Genomic DNA, 21,833 nt, shown 5'->3' with positions numbered 1-21,833 from the left:
TAGTAACTGTTTCAGTAAGCATCTACAGTGTGTTTCTTCTATTTACCTTGTTGCCATTTACACACTCCATAATTACAGAAAGGACTTTATCTGTTATTCCAAGGTTCTTTAGTACTGGGTGCATTGCTGTGTCTAAAGGGAAAGAAAGAAAACAGTTCAATATATGTCAAAACACACACACACACACACACACACACACACACACACACACACACACACACACACACACACACACACACACACACACACACACACACACACACACACACACACACACACAGTAAAGTATTGGGAAAGAACAAACACTGGTGCCCTTACCACAAATTGTAGTTTTAACACAGCGTTTTGCTTATCACAGACTTTTATAATTGATTTACATTTTAGTGAATGCAGTTTTTGCAAAGCTTTTTCTGGGAGTAATAAGACATTCAAATCATCAATTATCCAGATGTAAATTAACATCTCTAAATCCTTGTATTATCACATTCTAAAACTGGCCTGGATGTGCCACCAAAGTCAGTGTTTCCCAATAAAAAAATCATTTCAATAAAAATAAAAAGCATTTTTTTCTGAAGCAAAGCATTCTCACAGTGGAATAGCAGTGTATCTGAAAACCACCAGGGTTTTATTCATTACAAACCTAAGGAACAAGTTCTGTCATTTTGCAGGGAAGTTCCAACTTTTGAGAGCTGACAATAAGGAACAAAATGTGTCTAACTTTTGCAAAACATTATTTGCTGTTTGATAAGCTGAGGATTCATCTTTTCTATGAGCATTTGTTTCATTCCAGCTCAGTGTGACAGTTTCTGATGCTGTTTCGCTGCTCTCATCTGCTCTCAGTAGCACAATGCATGTGTCTTCCAAACTCCAATACATGTGTTTGTGTAACAGACACACACGGAGCAGAGGAGCTGATGACAATTTACCAAGTTATTGTAAGTAAAACTTGCAAAGAATAACATTTTATTCTGTGCAAATGGTCAGCTGACGATGACAGTTTTTTGAGATAATGTGGATTACTGAATATAGCCCGTGCTTTTTCCCCCTCTCTCGCTTGAAAGAGCTGAATGTAGACAGTACATTTCCTTCTGTATAATAATATGATACAGAAGGAAACAATAACAATCTATTAGTTATTAATCTTTGGCTCTCTTCCGCAGTGTGTCTCTTCCCTCACCCTCATCCGGTCGCAGATGGCCGACCCTCCCTGAGTCTGGTTCCAACTGAGGTTTCTTACTCTTCTTACTAAAAGGGAGTTTTTCCTTTCCACTGTCACCAAGTGCTTGCTCTTGGGTCGTCTAATTGTTTGGGTTTTCTCGATATCATTGAATTCTCTTCAACTTATAATATAATGCACCATGAGGTGACCGTTGTGATTCAGAGCTACATAAATAAAATTTTTAATTTTGCATTGAACTGTATAGCCAGAAAACTTGTTGTTGGGGCTCACAGATGTGGATTGGAGCAGTTATCCAAATGGTGAAGCGGCAATATTAGCACAATTCACATGCCAAATATGACATATCGATGCATTAAATGTGTGAGTTATACATATGTGCAAAGTATATGTAGAGGGTGGAGCATAGCCTACACAAGTGATTGATGTCACTTGGCGTTCTTCTGTTGCTCTGCAATTTAGCTGCCAAAACACAAGTCAGCAGTGGAGTTTTCCTCCAGATGATAAAAAAGATGGCATAAGAAGTAGCTGGAGTAGTAACTTAGGATTAAATGGCAGTAATGAACGGGCCAATCAAAGTCATCGTAACTACATGCTGACACAACTCACATTCCTAGAGTAGTGCACGTTAGATCATAGTTTAAGTTATGGCGTTGAGTTTTAAAAAGGTCTGCGATTAAGACATACCTATGATGCAGATTCAATGCAAGAGCACAAATCTTAAGCTACTTAAGACATGAAGGGATTACTATAGTTGAAAAAAAGAAGCTTCTAAATATGTAATTTTGAGGAAAAAGAGAATGACAGAAGGATCTTAAAATATACTTTTACATATGTAGTTTAATCTAATATTAAGCAACTTGCAAAGGAAGGCTAATAAGTTGCTTTTACAAGCTTTAACCTGCCAGAACAAATATTTAACTTGGAAAGATATTAAAATCAGACAAAAGATGAGTTTATAATACTACTATAAATATAGCTTTTACAGATATCTCACCTTGTAGCACCACAGAAAGCTGTTCTGCAGCTGATCTTTTCAAGGTGATATCAACCATGTCTGAGTAGAGGATACTAAACAGCTTCTCAACAGATTCCACCTAAGACATAAAATAAACACATAGGTAAGCACTTACTTTTATTAGTGCACACATCAGTTTTGTGCTATGTATGCAGGATTATACCTTTAGAACAGACTTCTTGCTGGTATCAAGTGTGATGTCTAAAGGGTTTTTAAGGCAGAAGAGGTTGGGGAGTGAGGCAATCATCTGTTGATCCAGTTTTGGCCGGGCTGTATTTGAATCGTCGCTTCCAGTGAGGTGGGGCAGGAATTGCTGTACTGCTGCTATTCTCACACTGTTAATAATGAATAATGAAAGAATATAAGCAGGTGTAGTTAAGGACTTATAATTGCTGCAAAACAACCTAATTCATGCGATGAAGCAAAAAAAACAAAACAAAAAAACATTTACAGTTTGATTTTTCAAACAACAACTCAAGAAATAGCTGGCAGTGGAGGCGGCGGCTCTATTACTTGCTGCCAGAATTTACCAGGGCTTCTCTGGTGTTGATTTCCATTTCTATCAATATTCATAGATTGGGACCGGATGAGAAAGTGTTTTACACAGGCCTCGAAGAGCATTTGGTTGACATGACAAGCACCTGACAGCAACACAGAGGCCTAATATACCCACCACAAGTTGGAGAGTACATTTTCAGGCTCTTGAGTCTTTGTCTGGCTAACAAATAATCCCGAGAACCGACGTCAAAATCATCAAACAACTCCACAAAAGGAAAACGGAAAAAAGAAAAGAAACATGCCAGACATCCAAGAACACTCATCACAGGCACAAACACACACATTTCTGATATGCACACAATTCCGGGCAGGCACAAAATGCTCAAACGAGCACAGAGAGAAACAACAAGAAAGAGCAACAAAGGAAAGACCCAGAGAAGAGACTCACGCGGGCAGCTTAGTGAAAAGAAGTCGCAGTGCCGCCTTTAGTTTGGCTGTACTTGGGAACACACTGTCTCTTGCCATGTCCGACATGTCACTTATCAGCAGGACGCAGTTTCCCAGTGACTCCTCGGTGCTGGCGTAACCCTGCCGCACACAGACACACAAACACACAAACACACACAATTCTCAAGACTGCCTTGGCAGACAATAAAGCAAACAATGGGGAATTCCAGCAAAGCGGTGCAAAAGTAAATAAAATATGCATCACTTTGATTACGGGTGGTTTCGTTTTGTCTCTTGTTGACATGGTGGGCCCATCTCTGAATGGCCTTCTTGAATTAAATCACACTTGACAGCCTAGTCAAAGCCTCATGTATATTCATGAAGAATTTCCTGGCTTTCTGTTGCCTGGAACTGAACAATTAATAAAAAGTTTTTGTTTCTCTTCCCCCTCCACTCAAAAAGGAAACAATATAACAGAATATGTAAATGAGAAAATAACCAAATTTTTCTCACTGGCAGCTCAATGCACAGTCTTTGTGGTCCAAGAGTGCTAATATTGCACTTTTGATTATAGCTGTTCTCATTGTGGGCAACATACACCCATTCTTCCCTTCCATAAATATTGTTTAATAAGTTCCAAATGAGATGTGCGCTTTATGAGCTCTGCAGTGCAAATACTACTGAGCCTCTGAAGAGATTACAACACCTGTAATATGGGCATGACCGGGTAAAGTGCCTCATTGAATCTGTCCCAGGCTGATGCTGTCATCATCAATCGTCCCTTGAGCAGGAATAGCAGGATATCCTTGGCAAGAGCATTCACCTATAGATCACAGGTAAAGTGCTGAGTTCACAAAGGCATTGCTGATAAAACATCTACTAACAAGTACTCCATGTGACAACTTTGAAATGTCTAAATAATTACACAGGTTTAGCATGTAATGTCCAACCCCCCCCCCACAAACCCCTCTGCTTTTAATCTCATGATTTCCTGTGAGTGACTGTACTCCATTATCAGAATGAGCTCTCTCAAAGGTCTAAAACTTGAAAGGTATAAGTAGTACATTTACCTTTTGTGCTGAATCTTGGAGTCCAAAGGTGCTTATTTCATAGAGCACCCTGTGGTGGAGAAGGAAGCTAACTCCAGTACATGCTCCTGGTTCCTGACGTGTCGCATTCTGGATGCCAAGGCAGTCCTAGGGGTATATGTAATCACACCATCATAAATTATCACTATTCTCACTTGTGCTCGCATATAAGAGTTTCAATTCACTTTAAATGTAGAAACTCACTCTAGTCAGTAATTGGCAAAATGAAAAGAAAGACCGATTTCAAATGTCAAGTGGGTTTTTTATAGTGGCCTGTCAAAGAGCCGTGACTCATCCATCTTCATCCCACTTATTTACATATGGGTGCCCCACTAAACAGGCTCACATTAAGGCTATATCACACTCATATATTTTAACCATGACCCTCCGCACTCATCCAAACAATGACTGTCTATATAAGATGGCTTGCTCTAACCTTGACCAGGTTTAAAGTGCATTCATATGTTTCTGTCTTGACGGGCAGTAAAGGATGGGCCAGCAGCTTGAGGAGGAGTTTCTGACTCTCCGTTTGGAGGAGGGGACTGGGCTGTTCAAACTTCCACCTATAAGAAGATAATCAAATGGATTTTAACTAACTTCGTTAGCAAAAAAAAAAGTCATTGCTATGACTGACTTCAGATCTGATGTCTTACAGATAAGAGCAAATGTGAACACATTCTTTGATGATAGGCAAGTGCTGGTGAAATGGAAGGCCATCTATGGCTTGGTCTGCCAGCTCCACTAACTCCAGCCAATTCTTCTCCCCCTTGAGAAAAAAAATACAATGTTTAATTAACAGTCAAGTAGTGATGAGATACAGTCTGAAAAGACTTCACTATAGTCATATATAATCATATACTTTGTTCAGGGATAACATTATGACCACCTGCCTAACACTGTTTTGGTCCCCATTTTGCTGCTAAAACGGCTCGGACTCCGCTAGACCTCTGAAGGTGTGTTGTGGAATCTGGCACCAGGTCTGATCCACTTTCATGGATCAGACGTCTTTGTCTGGCACATCCCACAGAGGTTTGATTGGCATGTGCACAACTTTTAGGTCAAGTCAACACCTCAAACGTGTTGTTGTGTTTCTAAAACTATTCTTGAACCGTTTTTTGTTTTGTGACAGGGCGCACCATCCTGCAGAAAGAGGCCTATGGGAATATGGGGTAACACCGTTTTCACGAAAGGCTATACGTTGTCTGGACCTGAGGTAGTTGGTGCATTTAGAAGTAACTTCCACATGGTTGCCAGGACACGAGGTTTTCGTAGCAGTATACTGCCCAAACCGTGACACTGCCTCCATCGGCTTGCCTTCTTCTCATAGTGTATTCTGGTGCCAGGTGTTCCCCAGGTACATCCTAAGATGCACCCGGCCAGCCATGTGACGGGAAAGAAAATGTGATTCATCAAACCAGCCAATCTTCTTCAATTGCTCCCCACGTGCATCAATGAGCCGTGGCCACCCGTGACCTTGTCCCTGGTTCAGCACTATTCTTCGTTGGACGACTTTTGATACACACTGACCACTGCAGACTGGACACAGATATATAGCTACAGTTTTGGAGATGCTCTGACGTGTTGCCTAGCCATCACAATTTGATCCTTACACTCAAATCCCTACGCTTGCCCATTTTTCCTGCTTCTAATACATCACCTTTGAGATAATCACGTTTACTCGCGTCACCTGTCAGTTGTCATATTGTTATGCCTGATCAGTGTGTAGTGTATCCATATATATACGTATAAAGGATGCCTAGTATTTGTATTTGATGTGGTGATTATACCTCTGCTTGTGCTTCCCTGAGAAAGATGCAAGTGGATTCCATCCAGAGGGCAGCTCGGGTCACCCTCTTGTAGATTTCATGGCTGTCTGAGTTCACCTGCTCCAAGTAGGCCACTGCTGTCTCCTGCATGCTGGGTAACAAACTTCCCAATGATGTGTCCAAGCATAAGTGGAAAAGAGCTGTTGCAGTGTTTTCTGGGAGATTGTTACTAGCCTGTGTGATGTTCATAGAATGATTAACTTTCAAATGGAAAACAGTAACCGAATCAAAGTGATTCTGTCACACAAGCACACACACCTTCTCGGGTGGGAGGATGGTCTGTAGGAGTTTAATGGTAAATATGGCAGCGCCTATGTAGGCTATTCTATGGTGAACCAGAGAATTGTTGGGAATATCCACTGAACAGCTGTGGTGATAGCTCAGTATATCCCCCAGTAGCTCCATGCAGGTTTGCAGCTTCTCTTTCTAAAATAAACACAAGCAAAAATGTAGACAAACACACACTGCCACACAAACGCACCAATACGTGCACATGTACTCGCACTGTGTGAATGTTCACACACACTCAAGACACAGCTTCTGGCTGCGAGCCAAGAGAAAAATTGTTCGTTCCAGGGGTTAGGAATTGAATGTAATCAGATTTCAGGGTTATTTTGGGACGAGATACAGATCCACCCTATCTCTGTATGAATAAATTGGAACAATCTATTCTCAGCCACTTTGTTCTGGGTGTAAAAATTGTTCAATGGAAGATGAACACCAGCAGGGGGCAGTACATGCCCTCTGCATTGCTGAGACGGGCATGAACAGTTTGGACCATTCCCACAGGAAAAACCTAGAGGTTTGGCACACAAAAGCTGCTCTCCACATAAAGATGACAAAATAGTTCTCAGGCTGCAAGGCTCTGGGCATGTATTAAACAGCAGAGGGCCACAGGGGTCTGGACTTGACAAGTGTGTAAATCCCCCTGCAGAGGAACATACCCTTTAAAACAGCCATGCAAGATAACAAATGATTCTGCATGGTAAAAAAAAATACACCTGTTTAACACACTCTATTGTGTGGACTTTATGCATGTAATAAATGAAGACATTTACTAGCCCTGCAATTCTGTGCTGGGATAAACCCAAGGGTACAGATGGGAAGTTTGCATGTATGCAAGAAGTGCTTTATAACCAGCAGAAAGCCTCTGTAACCTTTATATAACACATAACGCTCAATCACGTGCCCGCAGTTCTCCTTGACAGTCGAGTACCGTATGCCTGTGTGTCTGTGGCAAATTGTCTGGTGGCCAAGTCAGTTCCCCTTTTCACTGAAGTGTCTATTCATCTACATAAGAGGCTGTCATGAGTTGTGTTGACTTGCCAGCTCCATCCCCGCCAGGCTGCGATCGTCCCAGACCAGCTCACAAACGCTGTCCCCAAGCAGGAGGACAGCGTCACACAGCAGCTCCAGGACGCGATGGAAAGCATGCAAACCTTCTAAGAAACAGCAGAGTGAGAGAGAAAACAAAGCAAGAGCGGAAGAAATGTTTTGACGTGATCAAATAACAATGGAGAGAATCCAGTCAATGTAGAGAAACAGGTGAGGGAATCTTAAGTTCAAAAGATTAAAACAAACAAACAATTGAGACTGAGATTATTGATTAATGGCTTAAAAAATAGTTTTACCACTCATATTTTACCAAATAAGATCATTTTTTTAAAAAGACAAGCATACTGACACTTACCTGTCTTAAGCAGTGGTATGGCACACTCCATAGAGGCAACAGTAAACTGAGCCAAAGTGAGCTGCCGCAACTGCAACTCCAACACATCTTCTACACCCAGATCAGGAAGCTCCACATGGGCCACACCTGCAGGTGAATGGGCCATCTGTCTGGGGGCCTGGACTGCTCCTCCACTTCTGTGTGAGCTGCCACTGGATGAATTGCACACAGACGGAAAGACAACTGTAAATTTGTGATCTGTTCTTGGACCATTCAAATGCAAGGAGTGACGTATCCGCTGTATAGGGATGGAACATAAAAATGAATATGCCATCACATGAATCAAACCTGATTTTCAAACACTACAGACCGGCCGCTAGAGGGCTCCTAGTGTTGTTCATATTTAGAAGAACATCCTTCACAGTCTTTCTTTTCTTTCACACTGCTTTATCGTCTTGTGTGGGCTGCTGGCGTCACTAGTGATTTTGTCATTATCAAAGCCGCAGAAAACCCTACTGTGCACAAATTCTCAAAGAAATGTAAGACTCACTTCTTAAGCCTAATGAAAAGAATCGAAAATGTTGAATCACGTCAAGAATATAATTTCTACAAGCAAGGTAGAATGACTAACGTAATACCACGCACGCCTCAGAAGTGTGACAAAAAGCTAAAGGGAGTCTCTACTCTAGGTGCCAATATGATTACTAACATCTATGCAAACAATACCTTAAACAAGAAAAGATACACATTTTTATTGTTTTTTTTAACTATATATTTCAAACATACAGTCATGTCGATTTCATACGCGTACCTATTAGAAGCTGCGTCTCCATCTTGACCATCTCCTCTGGCTCTCTGGCTTGTGCGTCCCACTAAAGAAGGCCGGGGAGAGCACTCGGACCCAGGAGAGGAGGCCCCCGAACGCTGGGTCCCCAGAACCTCCTGGGTGTAGAAGGACGAGTTCTGAGAAACTGGATCTACACACCCACAAATAAATAAAACAAATAAGTTAAATGCTTTGATATTTGTTAGACATTGATTTGTGAATATAAAAATTAGGAATTCACGTTGTGGAAGCAATATGTTCTAGATCAGTCTTAGACTTGAGTTACAAGAAAAATACAGCTGATTAACGGAGGTGATAGGTACCAGGTAGTGATTTACTTATATAAGCATGCAAAAATAGCTGAAAAATCACCACATAGATGACAGTGGAAGATATTGATATCATTATTTAAAAACAAGTAAAAAGGGCACGCTACCTTGTTTTGCAGAGTAGAAGCTTGGGTCTTGATGAAAGCGCAGCCGCCTTCTTAATCCCACACAAAGCTGCCGGAGACATGAAAGAGCCGACAAGTAGATGTAGCCTGACTCCTCTTTACCTGGACCCAGCCTCAATAGGGACAGAAGGCTCTGCAAATGGAACGGGAGATTAACGGCATAACAGATTACATTACTGCTAAGGTGTTCAGTGGATGAACACCTTGTAATAGCCAATAAAAGTTTATTGCAAATGTGTAAAAACTGCATATTAGTCAATTTACAAAGCTACGCCAAGACAAACACACTGTACACCAGACTTAAAGTCAAGACTGACAGAAAAGGCGTAAGTTCACTGGATAAAAAGGGCAAATGGAATTGAATTATTGAAGCAGCAATTTGTTCAGAGTTCAGATTCCCTGCCCTCTGAAGCTAATGATGTCATGTATCTAAATTCAAGCTTTTTAATTTTGCTTAATGGCTGCAGTAACTCGAAAGAGGACCAAGTAAAGCCACAAGAAGTACTTTTCTGTAATCTTTCTTTTTTGGTGATGACACTGCTGGGTGACAGTATGTTAATGCTACCGTGAGACCGATGTAATTTAATGCACCACTTTATTAGCAAAATAGTAATGTTCACTGTGGCTCATCAGGGCAAAATGATGTCTCCCCCAAAACTCTTTTTATGCCAGTGAAACAAAGAGCTCACAGAACTGATGTGCTTTGTTACCAAGATGACAGTGGGGAGATACATCACACAGTGTTGCTCGCTTTAAAAGAAATGGAGACGGAGTATGTATAGCTGCACAAAGTGGAAACTCATTGCAGACTTCAGTATTACGACCCCATGGATCAGCTGCCAGCAGAAGCCAGCAAGAGCCATCGAGGTCGACAACTGTTCAAAGGCTGTGCCCGACAGCGTCCTGTTATACAGAAACTCTGCTGCTCAAGGAGGCCTTTGAGGGAAGAAGCAAAATGTTCTACCAAGGACTTTCACACCTTGCAAGAGGTACATCATGACAAAACTACATCCTAGCAGCAATCTAGTACCTGCTCAACCAAAGTAAGCCTTCGGGAGCCTCACAGCCTCCTACAAGATCAGGGACGCAGAATTATAAATGGATGCTTTGTTCAAGGACACCATTTGACAGGTTATTATTTTGACAGTGGTTGGAGTGGCCATCCTATAAATCCGCTATGAGCTGGTCACGCTAGCCACTCAAAACAGCGCACTGCATCTAATCGATGTGAATACCATTTGGCTAGAAAATAACTCTGATTTCTTGATTGGCATCTTCAACTTTGTTTCTTAGGAAACCAACAGTGAATAAAGCATTTTCAAACCAAGCGAGAGCAGCGTTTGTGTTCAGTACAGAGATAGTTTCTGAACATAAGCACTACACATGATGGTTGCTAAAAATCACAGAGTCAAAAAAAAAATAGTGAGAGCTCTTCTCATACCCTGATAATGAAATAATGGAAACTGCAATCACTACAGCATTGTCTCTTTCTGGTCGAGTGTGAACGTTCTTTTTATATAAAAAAATAAAAAACAAAACAAACAAACCAAAAAAGTACAAACCCCCCAGCATAAATGTATAGACAATAGACATGTATACACAATAACAGTGAAAAAACACCCAGATTTAATACCTTTACAATGCCCGGCCTTTGCAGAAAGATCTCAGCAGGAAAGTCTTGCATAATGACATCACACAGAAGTTCACAAGTCGTTCGCACTAGGTTGGGATTGCTGCTCCCCAAGGAACTGTTTCAAAAGAACCACAACAGAGTTATTTTTAGTCTCACGCGCTTGTGGAGTTGATTAATACAAAGAATTTCAGCAGTAAAGAACAACACAAATACTATGCAATGTATAGAACTGGGCATCAAATAAAAACAGGTTTGAATTCAGAAATGGTTGAAAAAACAAAGCTTGAATAAACAATATTGGTAATAATCTTATTCTGTCTAATTATAATACAATTAAACTGGGTGAAAAGTGTAATATACTACTACTTAAAAACATGTGTTTGTCTCTTACTTTTCATTGGAAGAAAGTATGTGCCTGTCTGTGTTTGTCAAAGTCAGCCATGGAAACACAGAAAACTTCAGACATCTCACAGATTCGTGCTCTATATAATGCAGAGGGATAAAGCATGAGTCCTTTAAGGAAACAAAAATATCATGCATAAAACATTAGAGAAAGATTTTTTCAAGCAAAAGGTACCTGCTATCTTGTGAGGCGGTATATCCATATTATTTGGCATGCTCTTGTGGAAATAACCCATTTTAGGCAAATCCTCTTGAGCTGAAATAACAGACACGAGACTTGTAGCTGGGATAACATCTCCATACAAGAAAGTTTAAAGCAGTTTGGTAATATAGACCATTTCAACCAAACTGCCTCTAATATCATATTGTGAAAATTTAGTATTTTATGAATGACAGACGCTAAAGTTAAACAAATAATTGGCCTAACATTGAACACCTTTTGAAGATGTACTACGTGGTCCATGTGAATAGACAACTACGCGACTGGGGAGCAGTTCTGGTAGGTGGAACAGCTGGTCCAGGGTTCCATCAATGACAGCTCGCAGGCTGGGCTCCACGTTAGGAGACAGTTGGGTGAGAAAGTCCACCGCCCCAACGTCGCGCAGCATCTGGGCTGCACTTGGATGCTCCAAGACACAATAGTGCATAATCAGAAAACTGGAAATTATATGTCTTCGTTTGATATTGTGTACATTTTATACAGGTGACATAAGGTTTTGGAATCATGCGGTGAAAATCAGGACAAAAGTAAATCCTTCATTAATTATGCATTTTAAGCCTGGTTAGCTTTTGGAAAAAGAAAAAAATACTGAAGCTAAGGCCAAAATTACATTTAAAGTTCACAAGTGTAATTTGCCATCTGGCAGACTGCTCTTCTCTAGCTACAATTCTTGATTTATTCACCTTGCGTTGCATCTATTATCAGTATACTTCTTATCTACCTTTGATAAGGTTAAAAGCAATTCAAGGGCCTCTTCCTTCATTGGCACCTCGGGGAAATTGAACCACTCCAGAAGATACACAAACAGCATCTTCTCCTGGACAATATCATGGACGGAAATCAGGGAAAGATCCAGCTTGCATAAGATGCTCTTTAATGCTCGCACTCTTATCTCCACCAGAGAATGACCTGAAAGTTATGAGAAATCACAAATATTAAACAGGGGGAAAATTGGAGCAGAGTTAGCAAAGGTAGCTACGGTTCCCTGACTCGGGGTTCCTTTACAAAGTTAAACAGTTTCATGATAATTTAAGTGCTGTTATTCCAAACAATGACAGCCACATATAAAAGTTCAGAGAGAGCTGCTATTGTTAGCGGCTAACGGATTTTGTCATCATAAGTTAAAGTAAGCTATAGTCTATAGCTAACAGTTCAACTCACCCATTTTCCTTATAATGGAAGATAAATCCATGCTCGGTGTCAAGTTATGATAAGTTCTCCTGTGTTAAAGTTAAGTAAAAGCTTCGACCGAGGTTTGTACATCTGCTGAGCTGTTGTTCGCCAGCGTCATGTCAACAACGTCTGTTTTCAACTACCGCGCCAGCGTCACTCCACTTCCTGTGCAGGTCAGGGCCCGGTGCGTTTACTTGAAGCAACGGTGTAGGAAAACTGATACACTGCAGAATTAAAGCTCTATTTTATTTTACATTAACACAAGTTACCTTGAAGGAAATATTTCAACTAACTTAAAGTAAAATATTCGTATATTACATAATCATAATATAACATAATAACATTTTCATTCATTTAAAATAAATACGCCACTAAAGGGTCAAAAGAATCCCGAGGGACATTAAATTATCAGCAGCTGCAAAAAAAATAAAAAAAACACCTTTAAAAAGTAATAAGAATAAATCGACCTGAGACAAACAGTGTGTCTTTTAACTGTATAGAAAGTAGACTTACATTCAGACAGTGACAAAAAAGTTAAAGTTTATTTATAATGAAAAGGGTAAGAATTAATGTATTGATGCAAGGGTTTGTTGAAAGTTGATATTCCCTGGCCTTTGAAGATAGTGGTATCATGTTTCTAACAGACCCCAGTGGTCATACGTGGCAGGGATCCATCTATTTTTCTTTATAGTAGTGAAACTTGCGGTGTTATAGTTACAGTCAGAATTTTACATACATTCATCATGGCCATGAATGTCAAAATAACGTTGGTCTTTTAATGATTTCTTTGAACTGTTCTTTTTCCAGGGTGAAATGATTCCACAGCATACATATTTGATAGCTTTAAAAAACAAGAATTGAGTGGACAAGTTTGAATTTATTTTTGAATTTTTTCTCATTCAAACTGGGTCAGAAGTAGACATACATGCTCAAATATATACACAATAAATACATTCACTTAAACCTTTTAATAAGTTGTAATAAGTTGTGCTAACTTCTCATTAGTGATCAAGCATGACTGAAATTTGCAGTTGCATACATGGACAGGACAACTGTCTTCTAGAGAATTTTTTTATCCTTAGATGAGACAAAGATTGAGCCACAGTAGCAAGAGGCTTTCAAACTTACAAGCACTGTAGCAAATGTCAAACTCGGTGGTGTTAGCATCATGCTCTGGGCTCTGGTACATTGCACAAAATGAATGAAATAATGAAGGACAGGCACTGTCTCTAAATTCTTCAACTTCACATCAGTTCAGCAGCTAGATGGTTGAAACTTGGATATTGTTGGGTGTTCCAACAGGACAATGATCCCAAACGCACTTCAGAACTGGTTTTGGAATGGATAAAGCAGGCTAAAATTAAGCTTTTGGAATGGACTTTCCAAAACCCCAATCTCAACCTCCTATTGAAAATTTGTGGAGTATGCTTTAAAGGGTACCAGGAAATCAACTAATATAAATTAACTTTACCAATTCTACTAACAAGAGCAGTCAAATATAAAACCAGAATTAGACCAGAAGTTGGTTGAAAGCTATCAAAAGCATCTGGTCAAGGTGCAACTTGTTAAGGCACATTTAGCAAAATATCAGATGGGATGTATGTATATATTTCAGCCTGTATGTATATTTTGATCAGTGTGGATTAGAGAAAATCCTAAATAAATTCAAACTAAAAGCTGAAACCTACCATGAAATTCAAGCCTATGGCGAGTTGAGATACATTTCTAACCACAACTGTATTTTGCCCTCCCCTCTAATCTTACCAACACTGATAACAAAAGTCCTGAAACCATTTTAGTAGAGGGACCTGAGACCTGCTTAGGAGATGCATGCACTGTAAATCACAGGCGATCAACAAATGTCTGTCTCTTGTCGGCATCTTGTTTGTCATGACCCATGTGATGTGCAGTTTGGTTACAGACCACTCTCATTTGATCTTTTGAAAGTTTCCACAAACACCCTGAAGCAATTTTTCTTTCAAGCATCAGCAGTGTTTTAAGGCATCTCTCAAAAACTCTGAAAGGCTGTTGCATTGCTGAAATACTGAATAAATTAAATCTTAACAGCATCTATGTTATCCTGTCATTAAACACAGATGCTCTCAAAAATCAAAGTGGATGTGATTCACCTCTTAACACGACTACAGGTGTAAATTATTTTCATATTCCAGCTGTAGAAGCTCTCACACTCGAGATGGGACGTGGATGTGATCCGCAGATAGGGTGATAATTAACAGACTTTGCAAATGATAATTTGATATCCTAATAATATAATCACACAGCTTTTGTAAATTCCAGGAGGATTTAAACCCATAATTAATTTGGCCAGATACTATAGGGCATGTTTTACTATCATATTAATGCATTAAGCATTAAAATGGATATAAAGTATAATCCAAGACTCTTTTTAAAAATTTCATCACATATAGATTCTTCTCAGCTTGCTTCAAATGTATATACAATATTTTATTCCATCACAGTCTTTGCCAACATCAAATACAGCTTTATTGCTCCAGAGATCCACGTATGAAGCATACCACAAGGTAAGCCAGATATTCTAATCTAAGGTGATGTTTCATAGCTGTACTATTAAATGCAAAATCCTATTTTTATACATCTATTCAATTTTGGATGCATTTGTTGTTGTTGGGAACCTTTGTATCTTGACCAGAATTGAAAACAATGCTTTGTGGGTTGGAACAGAGCTTGTCTGCACAACATGAGTCATATTGATGGGCTTGCCAGAGGGTCCATTGACCTGTGGAGGTTAAAAAATTTATTCCAGTTCTCTCAGCCTCTGATATAGTACACAGGGCAGAGTTTTTATGAATGTTTCTGACATTCTACAGATGTACAATGAGAATACAAAGTGAGAATTCTGACATCCGAGCAGCTGAGGAGGTCTTCTTTTACCTGGAAGAAAAATACATTGCCCTAGGTCAGACTAGGAGTTTTCAGTAGCTGTTGAGTATTCACCAAAGAGTACATAACTTCACTGTTTGACAACCACGCTGTGTCTTGGATCACTTGTTAACACCAGCTCCAGACAGGAAAGAAAACAGAATAATTGAAAACATGGGGTAAGGTGAAAACATGGTGTTATCCATCAACCCGTTTGTTTGTCGTGAACTCTGTTTTCCCCTCTGATATTTACACAAAATCTCCCTATTTGGTGTTTTGTGCTCCCATCTTTTAATTTATATTTAACACTCATCCTGATGACATATTTAACCCTCCTGATATTTCAACCATAAGAAACAATCATAATAGCAAAATAATAATTATAGGAAAATTTATTTCTTCTCAGAGCATTATTAGTTAAGTAATAAATGTCATCTAAAGAAGAAAAAGCAGATTATTGTTAGTATTATTGCACAGTTGCAAATCTGTTCTTTAGTACAAATTGGTGCTTTTATCCAGAGCACAATCCACATTAATACTTAAAAGTTTATTTACCATCCTTTCGCTCTGGTATCCCTGAAATTTCAGTAATTTCAAGTAAACATTATTTGTGCTGGATTTATATGATGAAACATACTGGGCTTGTAAATCAATGAAATGGGCACACAATAAACACAAGCAGCCCAGTGATGTAATCTCTGTCTGCGTCTGGCCTGGGGCCTCCTCTTGGTAGTTTATGGCTAATATACCTAACGTAGGAGGTGTCCAGGAAGCACCCTGGTCAAATGCTTGTACCACCTCAGGTGCTCTTCCTCACCCTTGAAAACGAGTAGCAGTTCTACTCGGAGCCCCTCCTGATTGGCCAAGCTCCTCACCATATCTCTACAGGTAAGCCCAGACACCCTTTGGAGGAAACTCATTTCCGTTGCTGGTATCCATCTCCTTATTCTTTCAATCACTACCCACAGCTCGTGACCAGAGTGTAGACTGATTTGTAAATCGACAGCTTCACTTTCTCAATCAGCTCTCTTTTTGCCACAACATACCAGTATAGTGTCTGCATCACTACTGATGCAAAACCAATCTGTCTGTCCATCACTTGTGAACAAGACCCTGAGATACCTGAACTTCTCTACTTGGGTCAGCAACTCATCCCTGACCCAGAGTGGGCAAGGCCCCATTTTCCAGCTGAGAACCACAGCTTCTGAATTAGTCTGAAGCTATGGTCCTAATTCTCATCCCAGATGCTTCTCACTCAGTTGCAAGCCACCCCAGTGTGAGATGGAGGTCACTCCCTGATAAAGCCAAGAGAATCACAGTCATCTTCAAAAAAGCAGAGATGAGATCCTGAGGCCACAGAATCCAACACCATCCATCCTCCTAGAATTTCTGTCCATAAAAGGCATGAGCAGAATCTTTGACAGAGGGCAGCCCAATCAGACAGCAGTACCCACCAGGAATGAGTCAGAAACTTTGGATTTGAAACCGAGATTTCACTATATTTGTATAGCAACTAGAAACAATTCACACCAACGAAAGCTGTAAACACACATTACAGGCAGTTATAGCACACAGTTTGTCTCATTCTAAGCTCAGGGCTTGCCTTTCTATCTTCCTATCTTTGTTTTGAGACCAAAGGTAACACCTTTTTCAAGCAGATTTTCCATATTGCCAGACAGTCATGTCAGCAAGTGTAGTTTCGGATTAAGGCTTGCAGTATGAAGTCTCCTTTTCATGTGTGCATGACCAGGGAACACCCCATCTGTTTCGAGTAATGAGCCTGTTTTATCCATTTCAAAACCAGTTGTAATGTCTGTTTGGGATCAAAGTATCAAGGGAAGGACCTTGATACTTTGTGATACTTTAATTTAGGATAGATAGCAAAGATTAACTAAATAAATAGTTCCATTTATGAAAACTGAGAAAGGTCTCTCGGGACCCCCAACTATTTCTGTTTTTAAAAAGCACTAATCAAAGCAGAAATGACAAACAATCCTGTAACATCACTAGGAATAAATTGGCTGAAAAAGCCAAAACAAATTAGAATGATAGACAAAAACCCACCTGTGAAATACAACAAAAATGCATCTGCATGGACCCCACTCGACAGGGTGAGGGTTAATTTAAGGATTTTTAACATTGTAAATCAGAAAGAGCTACTTGTTATCTGTCAGCTATTTCACATCAGGCTAAATTACTCATATGCCAGAAACCACCTCGGGCACTTTACAAATGTAAGCCCGTTCTCTGAGTGGAAAGCATGCCAATTTAAATACTTTGAAGCTAGATTTACTCTCAAAGCATCTCAGTGTTTGGATTCTAAAGCCAATCATGAGTCATTTACTTGTGCCAGACCGTACTGGGCAGCACAAATAAAAGTAATGAGCACTAAACTGTTGATGTCTATTCCATTTTTTAAGATAACTTGCAGAGACTAAAAGTCCCATAGAGATTTATAGCATAAGCATGGTTGAATCTTACTATAAAAGCAAGATCTGCCACATTACAGATATTCTCCTCGGATCTTTCCTTTGATTTATTAAATGAAAAAAAACAAACATTCTCCCAAACTCAAACTATAGTGCTGATTTGGTTTAACTAACTTTCTCATTAAAGTATGAAAAAGGGCAAATCATAAATAAAAAATGGTGTAAACACTAATAAGGCTTCATTTTGGTGGAACCGACACACAACTGTACATCCCTACAAAATCTAGCACCTCACTTCCTACTATTACTTCCACTTGCCTCCAGGCCATCAGTACCAGCATGATAAATAATGATGTCAAATTAAATGCCAATAAAAGTGACATCATCCTCATTGGCAGAAAGAACGCACCTTCCAGAAATATGCCCATTTGCTTTTTCCATGGGGGAGAAAAAAGTCATAAAAACTGTGATTTTGGGTAATACTCTCTTGTTTTCCACTCATATCAATAATGTCTCATGTTTAGCCTTCTACTGTACTATTTCAACACTACATTCTTTTCTTCCTCAATGCAACATGCAAGTTCTTGCTCTCACCCTGGTCACCACTTGCTTGGATTACTGTCATTCGTGCTGGCCTCCCCAATAAACTTTTTAATCAGCTTGAAATGGCACAGAATTCAGTAGCAAGGATCATTATCAGCACCAGGTCCATCGATCATATCACACCTCTCCTCATTCGGCTTCACCTCATTTGCTCTCTGTTTTTTGTTTTACTGCATACAACACAAGTATCTGCTCTTTACTTTCACGGGCCCCCACCCCGCCCCTTTATCTCTCCGATCTCCTTCATCCTTAAATCCATTTGCATACTTTACACTAACTACTACTACACCACCTCCATCAGCTACACTCTATTACACAGGCTAAATCACAGCCTAAAATTGCATGTCAACTATAATATTTAGTCATGTTTTCCATTATGCTTGTTGCTAAATTTGTGTTTGAAGGTGACCTCGGGTTGTTTCTTTCTTTTTCTTCTTATCATTAGAAAGGAGAAGTTGTTTTTTTACACTGTGGTTAACAGAAGCAAGATTAACAGTTTATGAATATCTGGAAGCTGCAATCAAAAACTAAAAATATTTCTCCCTGTTTTAGAAGAAATAGATAATAAAGTAAAATGCCATTAGAACATACTGGTATGACACCAATAACCTTTTTTTTTTTTTTTAACTCTTTGCAATCATGCCAAAAGGGAGGGAAGGGGGGTAATTATCACTAACACCATTTAGATCCACCTTTAATGTGTTTTTCATGGTTGTGGAGCTAACTATTTAGGCCAGGGCTCAAACAGTCCATAGAGGTGACTCAATAGCTGGTAAAGGCACACAGGCACATTTGGCCATTTGGTAGCTCCCCAGTTTGATTGCAATGACTGCATGTTAATTTCCTGCTCTCTTTTCTACACCTCATTTGTATGGCCCCTGGATGCTATGCAACCCCCCCCCCCCCCCCCCCCCAAAAAAAAAAAAAAAAATAAAAATTCAACAGTCTTTTTGTAAGTTAAAAAAAAAGAAAGAAAAGAAAGGATTGTATTCTATAATAAGAAACCCTCACTTTAGCAAAAATATTCAAAAGCTGAAAAATAGTAAAAAAAAAAAAATGGAGACATCATCTTCTCTAACCTCTGCTCTCTCTCTAATAATACGTTGAATTAAAATCCACAAAAATGTCCACATGTTTCACAAGAGCTTGCTAGGTGTTGCTATTACAGCTTTTCATGCGTAAAACCAGGTCAGCTCAGCTAATTACCAAACCATTATTGTAATTGTCCAAAATTCAGCAGCCCATATGGCAACAAAATAAAATGAGCTACTAGCAGAATTACCCATGTGAAATCAAGGGTGACAGCATAACGGGCCCAAAGAAGAAGATGAGCAAGCATAGACAATTTATTCATTGTTTTAACCAGGCTGCTGTTGTGATTGAGCTCTATGACTCAGCTATATAACTGAGTCATTACCTTGTATGCATTCACAGTCCATGTAAAAACAATCAATGCACATGTCAGAAGACCTCCTTGAAAATCTGAGGAGGGGAAAAGGTAAAATGAATGTGATTAAGAAAACCCATGAGATCAAAGCGCTACGCCATCATCTTAACCTAAAATATTCAGATCCTACTCGAGGTAAACACTTCCTGTCTTATTCTATAGTCACTCCTGAAACGAAACCCAAGTGGTCCCACAAGCCCTGTCACAATCTGACATGCCTGCTGTACCCGTCTTCCGCTCTGCTGCAAGTGTTGAGGATATGAAGGTGGGCACCGAGGGGAGCCCCCCCTACAATCCCCCGATGGCAATGAAGTCAAGTCGGAGGCCTCAGTCAAACTGAGGCAAGCGTAGCCACATTTTGCAAATAATTTATGGCTGATACAGTGTTCATTAGAAATTAAGATGAAATGCGGGGAGCCTCCCCTCGTGTAGGGATGTCTCATTAAAACAGCGCAGCCTGCTCCACGCGTACAGTCTTCCATCCTGACTTGCGATTCAGTGTTTTGAATCGTGCTTATACATAAATTCAAATTATTTGGGAAATATTGATCTGAAAAAGAGAAGGAGACAGAGAGAGGGAGCGAGCGAGCGAGCGAGAGACAGTCATATGTTGTGCCGTGTGGCGCTTGATAACACAGTGCTGATACTCAGCTCCCATTAGAGCAAGATATCTTTTCTGTAAATTCTAAACAGCCTGCTATTAGCAACTATTTGATCTGTTTGTGCTGTCATGACAAAACAGACTTATTCCCACAGTGAAGCATTTACTTGTTTTTACAGCCTGCCAACAAATACCAACCACACAAAAGTTTGTTTGTCAGGTCTAATTTAGCTTGTAGAAACATCGCATCCTTGCTTCCCAGTGTCCTTGGTGTTATATCTAAAGAGCTCCCACCCCTCCTCTCTAGCCTCTCCCCACCAGCCCTCCACTCCCGTGCCAACACATCAAGCGAAGGCAGCCTGATCAACCCTAATAGGGCCCGGTAATTAGAGTCTTTGCATAGAGCCTGTCTGCACGCAGCTGCCCTAAGCAGGTTGGGGAACGACTGCCATACACTTGACAGTGTGGAAAAAAACAATGTAATGTTCAGTATATGGACCAAATTAGCCTGGCAGTAGTAAACACAATCTACTTTAAAACAATACTGACACTAATTAGGCAACCAATGTATCATTTCAGAGTTCAAGTTTTAGTTGTTGTATCAAGTACTTGAAGTACTTTGAGAGCCAACTTGATGTCGTGCGAATACAAATTAGAAAGACCTTTCTGCAAAGAGGCCGAGCACAGCCAGCATTAGGGAACAAAAACAGGTTTGTAGCTCTGCTGTTATGTGATATCTGCAGTGGGGAGTTGATACTTGATTGCTGAACTGGGGACTTTACATGCCATATGAAGTAAATCACATGCGAACAATCAAGAAACAAACAAAAAGTATACATACTATGTGGCCAACTTATATTAATTAGCAGCTATGCATATTCATACACTGTTTCCTGTTTACAGAAATTTGAGAAGAAAAAAACAAATGGAAACAAAGCTGAGAACAATGCCTTAAAGTTTTACATTTCTCTACAATAAACAATCAGGACATGACACTATGGGTTAATGACTGGACTACATATTAGTGATTAAGGACAGTTACCCCCACCCCTCCACTTCCAAAACTCTTCAGCCCTTCATTATAGATGCAACTTCTGCCACACTAAATCTTCCCATGCTGCGGTTCTATTATGAAAAGTCCAAACAGCTTGGATCATGCATTTTAAAAACCACTGTCTGCGAGAGGGCGGTTGCACCTTATGAAAAATAATCTTTTAGTCATTTGTTAAAATGCAAAATCACACCAGAGACTGCATCGCTAATAACTTCACACGGCCCAGAAAGCTGGCTCATGTCTCTGCAATCCTGACTGAACTGAATGGGCAAGTTTTGCAAGCAACAACTCCCCCCGCCCCCCCAAGTTTAAGCACTTTCTCTTTTCTAGTAGCTTTTTCAGCAGTCCTTTTTTCAGTTTTTCCTGT

At 39.9% G+C, this 21,833-nt stretch overlaps 1 protein-coding gene across 2 annotated transcripts in view; it reads right to left on the bottom strand.

Annotated features, from left to right (window-relative positions):
- The window catches only part of rttn (rotatin), a 33,839-nt gene extending 21,263 nt beyond the window's left edge, over positions 1–12,576 (bottom strand). Inside the window, exons 1-20 of one of the 2 annotated variants that reach the window (XM_087846109.1) lie at positions 12,420–12,576; positions 11,980–12,167; positions 11,475–11,664; positions 11,214–11,294; positions 11,028–11,118; positions 10,637–10,751; positions 8,986–9,136; positions 8,535–8,700; positions 7,745–7,935; positions 7,377–7,496; positions 6,313–6,476; positions 6,016–6,228; positions 4,882–4,994; positions 4,665–4,791; positions 4,211–4,336; positions 3,847–3,963; positions 3,142–3,281; positions 2,359–2,530; positions 2,175–2,274; positions 47–132 (exon numbers count right to left, since the gene is read on the bottom strand). In XM_087846109.1, coding sequence (XP_087702235.1) covers positions 47–132; positions 2,175–2,274; positions 2,359–2,530; positions 3,142–3,281; positions 3,847–3,963; positions 4,211–4,336; positions 4,665–4,791; positions 4,882–4,994; positions 6,016–6,228; positions 6,313–6,476; positions 7,377–7,496; positions 7,745–7,935; positions 8,535–8,700; positions 8,986–9,136; positions 10,637–10,751; positions 11,028–11,118; positions 11,214–11,294; positions 11,475–11,664; positions 11,980–12,167; positions 12,420–12,450 — 2,682 coding nt within the window. In that variant the 5' untranslated portion in view covers positions 12,451–12,576. Of the gene's footprint in view, positions 1–46; positions 133–2,174; positions 2,275–2,358; positions 2,531–3,141; positions 3,282–3,846; positions 3,964–4,210; positions 4,337–4,664; positions 4,792–4,881; positions 4,995–6,015; positions 6,229–6,312; positions 6,481–7,376; positions 7,497–7,744; positions 7,936–8,534; positions 8,701–8,985; positions 9,137–10,636; positions 10,752–11,027; positions 11,119–11,213; positions 11,295–11,474; positions 11,665–11,979; positions 12,168–12,419 lie in introns of both variants that reach the window. The other variant, XM_087846110.1, reaches the window with a different exon arrangement.
- Positions 12,577–21,833: the final 9,257 nt, after the last annotated feature.

The sequence above is a fragment of the Neolamprologus brichardi genome, chromosome 9, assembly GCF_056152115.1.
Source record: "Neolamprologus brichardi isolate AB-2024 chromosome 9, ASM5615211v1, whole genome shotgun sequence".
NCBI classification, from domain to species: domain Eukaryota; kingdom Metazoa; phylum Chordata; class Actinopteri; order Cichliformes; family Cichlidae; genus Neolamprologus; species Neolamprologus brichardi.
This window is presented reverse-complemented; position numbering and strand designations above follow the sequence as displayed.